The 5,561-nt window shown below is 45.9% G+C and overlaps 2 protein-coding genes across 4 annotated transcripts in view; one reads left to right on the top strand and one right to left on the bottom strand.

Annotated features, from left to right (window-relative positions):
- The window catches only part of ARSG (arylsulfatase G), a 92,563-nt gene that overhangs the window by 9,298 nt on the left and 77,704 nt on the right, over positions 1 to 5,561 (top strand). The window lies entirely within an intron of this gene.
- Positions 1 to 5,561, bottom strand: part of SLC16A6 (solute carrier family 16 member 6) — a 17,338-nt gene that overhangs the window by 1,618 nt on the left and 10,159 nt on the right. Inside the window, exons 3-5 of one of the 2 annotated variants that reach the window (XM_006776660.2) lie at positions 3,620 to 3,763; positions 1,969 to 2,097; positions 461 to 1,279 (exon numbers count right to left, since the gene is read on the bottom strand). In XM_006776660.2, coding sequence (XP_006776723.1) covers positions 461 to 1,279; positions 1,969 to 2,097; positions 3,620 to 3,763 — 1,092 coding nt within the window. The remainder of the gene's footprint in view (positions 1 to 460; positions 1,280 to 1,968; positions 2,098 to 3,619; positions 3,764 to 5,561) is intronic. The other variant, XM_015572431.1, reaches the window with a different exon arrangement.

The raw sequence follows: 5,561 nt of genomic DNA, 5'->3' as shown, positions 1-5,561 counted from the left end.
GCCTTTGCCCCACCTGCCATGGGCTCGCACACAGTCAGTCCCAATGAGGAAAGGCTCACACCGCCACAGCAGCGTTCGCCAGCCATGAGCCCTGTGTCTGGTGCCCGTTGGTCAGCTGAGCAGTGTTCCCGCTGTGGGAGGGCACTGACCACCCTGGGGCAGCTCCTGTGTTGAGCGTCTGCCCCTTGGTGGTCAGATAGCGATCGGTTGTTCTGCTGTTCGGTCGATTTGCATATGAGCCTTTTATTATATAGGAGGATATGCTCTCCATTGAGAGCCTATGAAGCTATCTCCAGTCTTCCTTAGGAATATCCCTGCCCTAAACAGTGTGTCATGTTGAACTAGTATGATTCAGGTCCAGAAAGGCGACAGATGTTCCACCTGTCCAACTCTACCTTGAAAAAAAGAGGGGGAGGGGATAGCAGGCGAGGGTTTGGATTTGGCGCTGTATTGACATTACCTGCCAGGGGCGGCCCAGCGAGTGCTGCTATGCTCTGGATGAAGACATAGACGCCGGCGGCAGAAGACATCTTCTCAATTCCCACCACATCCTCCTCCGCGAGCAGTGGGATGTGGGTGCCTGCCACGGTTCCAAGCATAACACCAAAAAATATGCTGCAGGACATTAAACCCCAGAATTCAGTAGCAAACGTAAAGGCAAACAGAGCCACAGTCAACAAGATGACGAAGACGAGCTCAATGTAGATCTTCCGGATGGGCTGGCTGTTGAGGATGAAACCAGCTCCAATCCTCCCGAACACTTCGGCGATGGCCATTGTGGATAGCAGAAGAGCAGCACGGTCCTCGGCGATGTCCAGGCTGATGCCCAAGGGAATGATGTACAGGGAAGGGGCGAAGAACCCCAAGGTCGCAAAGAGACCAAATAACGTGTAGCAGATGAAACTCTTCTCCTTCAAGACGGAGAAGTCCAACAGGGGGCCTTTCTCGTCTCCGCGCGTGGAGCTGGGCTTCTCCAGGATCCGCTGCTCCACATCGGCCTTCGGCTCCAGTTCCACGGCCGTGTGACCAGGCACGTTTTTAGGTGAGGTAGTTAGTTCTACTCCTGAGTCAATGGAGTCTATCGAGGTGCGTGTTTTCTCGTTTTCAAGCATATATTGTACTTCTTTTGGATTTTCCTGTCCAGTTGTTTTCGGTGACCCTGGTCCCCTGATGAGAATCGGCCTCAGCAGTGCCCCGCAGAGGACGATGTTTAACTGCAGCAGGCCCACGAGGAGGAGGCTGTACCTCCAGCCGATGTTCTCCTTCAGAGCCGTGAACGCTTGGGTGGACGGGAAGGAAGAGAAATAGAAGGTAAGGCCAGGCATGGACTCAAGACCCAGGAGAGAGTACTGAGCAGAAGTAGGGATTTAGAGTTTGCTAAATTATTTATTTTGGAATGGATGTTTCAAGCCTTGCTACTGAATATGTGCCACATATCTCCCTATTTGTGTAAATTTGGACCAGGATTGAAATGTTTGAATTCCTGCCCACCTGGTGTGGCTCAGTGGTTGAGTGTTGAACCAGGAGGTCACTGGTTCGATTCCTAGTTAGGGCACATGCCTGGATTGTCGGCTTGACCCCCATTGTGGGTGTGCAGAGGCAGCTGATCAATGATTCTCTCTCATCATTGATGTTTCTCTCTCTCCCTTCCTTTCTCTATATAGAACCAAAATAAAAAAATTAGTCTGAAAAAGAAACGTTTTTAACAAAAAAATTGTTGGGGAAGGGGTTAATATGTGTGTATATATATATATGTGTGTGTGTGTGTGTGTGTGTGTGTGTGTGTATGAATTCCTAACATGAGGGTTAGGGAGCATAGACCCCAAAAATGTGCTGAAGGAGAGAAGAAAACACCCTTTCATTAGGCATAGAGTTACAGACATCCAATGGCCAACTGGGTAAGTTAGAGTGGCAAGGATAGCTGAATGGCTTCCCCTCATTAATACCCAGATGTGGTGGTCCACCTACCTGGTGCAAAAGCAAACATAGCAAAACATTCTCCCGTAGAAGCAGCTGCGGTGACGATCGAACGTCTTTTGTCAAAGTACTGAGATAGAATGGTGAGAGCTGGGAGGAAACTGAAGCAGTAGCCCAAACCTGTGCAAATCAAAAAGAACTATGAGAGCCATACACTGACCGAGTTGGAGCGATGCATCCCATGGCCTGGGTGGTTTGTCTTTATTTTTAAATCCCAAGTTCTGGGAGCCCAGTAATTCATTCTGGAAAAGGTGTCATAGCAAAGGATTAGAGGTCCGGAGACGCTGCGACTGTAGTTCTGGGATGCTTAGAGTATGAAAACTGTTTCTGTTTGTTTGCTTTTCTGCTTTTCTGCATTTTTTTCCAAATGTATACAATTCACAGTGGACATAACTTGTATTGAATATAGTTTTTATATGTAAGACTTCTATTTGAAAATAATGGAGCTTTGAAATGTACAGAAATATCTAAAAATTTTAAAAGTGTGCAAAACTAGCTATGTATGGATACATAAATAATACAATATAGATGTCATATCTACATATCTACATAATATATGTCTATAGAATATATATGTCAGAAATGTATGGACTCCTTTTAAAGTGAAAAAGGTTTTCTCAGGCTCCTAAGCATAAGCCTCCCCCTATGGCTCAGGATCCTCAGATCCTGATTTGGGAAGTACTGCATAAAGAAATTAAAATCTTACTTCGTGAAAATGATCTCTTTGGGTAGCAAACTATAGGGGCTGGTAATAGTAGCTTTACAGTTGTGAGGATGCAAAATAGAGCTTATTCTTGTATTATTATTTACTAGAGGCCCGGTGCATGAAATTCGTGCACTTGCGGGGGGGGGTGCTCAGTCTGGCCTGCACCCTCTTGCAGTCCAGGAGCCCTCGGGGGATGTCTGACTGATGGCTTAGGCCTCTCTTCCCCAGACTGCCTGCCGCTGCTGCCAGCCAGGGTGGGGCCACCCCCCTGGTCAAACTCCCAGTTGAGGGGACAATTTGTACATTAGGCCTTTATTATATAGGATTTTTAATCCTTACCTGAGGATATCTTTCCTTTGATTTTTAAAAAAAATATATTTTATTGACATTTTTACAGAGAGGAAGGGAGAGGGATAGAGAATTAGAAACATCAATGAGAGAGAAACATCCATCAGCTGCCTCCTGCACACTCCCTACTGGGTATGTGCCCGCAACCAAGGCACATGCCCTTGGCCGGAATTGACCCGGGGACCCTTGAGTCCGCAGGCCGATGCTCTATCCACTGAGCCAAACCGGTTAGGGCTTTCCTTGGATTTTTAAAGAGAGTAGAAGAAAGAAGGAAAGACAGAGAGAAACATCAATGTGAGAGAAACACATCGATTGGTTGCCTCCTGCACGAGCCCTGACCAGGGCCCAGGCTGGGGTGGAGCCTGCAACCAAGATATGTGCCCTTGACCAGAATCGAACCCGGGACCCTTTGTTCCGCAGGCCGACGCTCTATCCACTCAGCCAAACCGGCTAGGGCTGGGACACTTTCATTTTAAAGAGAAAGGGACAGAGGAAAAGAAATAACACTTTGGGTTTGAGTCCCTGCTTCCCTCCCTTGTCCTTCAAACTAAATGCCTGGAAAACTTTCGAGCCCAGAGAAGCACTTACCGGAGATGATGCCAATGGTGATGTACATGTGGTACACCTTCTGGGAAAAGGAGGCCACCACCATCCCGGTGCTGACAAGCAGGCCTCCCGCCATCACCACCAGGCGGTGTCCGAAACGATTGCTCAGGACAGTGGAGAGGGGAGCTGCGTGGAAAGAGCATAACGTGACCATGTGACTCACAGAATTGCGTTTGCTTTAACACAATTCCTTCTGTAACGTCTCGGACATGGAGACAGTGCACACCATGTAACACAAAAGCATCAGCTTTAATAAGGTTCCTTCTCATAAGTCTTGAACAAGGAGCAGTGATGTACACTACATATTTTTTGCAGTGGTTACATAAACCGATTCAGGAATTACAGTGGACCCTCGAAAAACATGGGTTTGAACTGGGCGGGTCAACTTATATTTGGATTTTAAAAAATAAATATAGTTGGTCCTCTATCTCAGGTTTTGCATCTGCAGATGCAAGTAACCGCAGATGGATAACAGTATTTTCAGTCTGTGGTTGGGAGTCCATGGATGTGGAGGGCTGACTGTATGCATCGATCTACCCCATTTTATGTCAGGGATTTGAGCATCCATGGATTTGGGTATCTGTGGGTGTCCTGGAACCAATTCCCCCCAAATACCAGGGATGACTGTTAAGTTTTGGGGAGTCAAAACATATACATTTGACTATTGAGGGGTCAGTGCTCTTAACCCCTGTATTCAGTGGTCAACTATATTTTATTATTTGGTTAAACTGGAAAGTATATTCTTTGAGCTCCTTAAAGAGAAAGCCAGCCGAACCGGTTTGGCTCAGTGGATAGAGCGTCGGCCTGCGGACTGAAGGGACCCAAGTTCGATTCCGGTCAAGGGCATGTACCTTGGTTGCAGGCACATCCCCACTGGGGGGCGTGCAGGAGGCAGCTGATCGATCTCTCTCATTGATGTTTCTAACTCTCTATCCCTCTCCCTTCTTCTCTGTGGAAAATGAAAAAAATATATTTTAAAAAAAAAAGAGAAAGCCAGAGTGCCCTGGCCAGCATGGCTCGGTTGGAGCGTTGTCCTGTGCACCTAAAGGTTTCGGGTTTGATTCCTGGTCAGGGCACATACCCAGGTTTCCGGTTCAATCCCCAGTCGGGGTGTGTATGGGAGGCAACCGGTTGATGTTTCCCTCTCACATCAATGTTTCTCTCTCTCTCCCTCTCCCTTCCTCTCACTCCTAAATCAATAAAAACATATCCTCGTGGGGATTTAAAAAACACACACACACTTGGTTTAAAAAGAGAGCAAGAAAGCCAGAGTAATAGTATAAAACTTTTTTCTATATTTTTAAGTGAAAGATTTTGAGTTACCTTGAGTGCCTATAAAATTAGATATGCATTAGATTTATGTTATTCTGTAATAAAAATGGGCTTTCCTATAATTGCTTGAATGATTTCATTTTCTATACTCACTACTTTGGACTTTTTAAAATATATTTTTATTGATTTCAGAGAGAGGGAGTAAGAGGGAGAGAGAGAGAGAAAAACATAAATGATGAGAGAGAATCATTGGTCACCTGCCTCCTGCACGCCCCTCACTAGGGATGAAGCCCACAACCTGGGCATGTGCCCTGACCGGGAATCAAACCATGACCTCCTAGTTCATAGATCAACGCTCAATCACTGAGCCTCACTAACTGGGCCTTTTTTTTTTAAAGTTCCATTTAGGGTCAAATTCCAATTTACTTCCATTTGATTTTTAGGAAAGTGATATGAAAGTATGGTGGACTCTCAGTTATGCACACCAAACGGAGGATAGTGATGGGATAAATAATTCCAAGTGGCTGATGAATATCATTTATAAAGCTTCTTTCTTCTTCATGTAGCCACATCTTCATGTTTCCAACCTAAGCATGTTTTTGTGAGACCAGGGCCAATAGGCCAAGTACTTCTTTTTAAATGTCTTTAAAAT

The sequence above is a fragment of the Myotis davidii genome, unplaced genomic scaffold (genome assembly GCF_000327345.1).
Source record: "Myotis davidii unplaced genomic scaffold, ASM32734v1 scaffold69, whole genome shotgun sequence".
Classification (NCBI taxonomy): Eukaryota; Metazoa; Chordata; class Mammalia; order Chiroptera; family Vespertilionidae; genus Myotis; species Myotis davidii.
The sequence above is the reverse complement of the archived record's forward strand: the minus strand, read 5'-3'. Positions and strand labels throughout refer to the sequence as shown.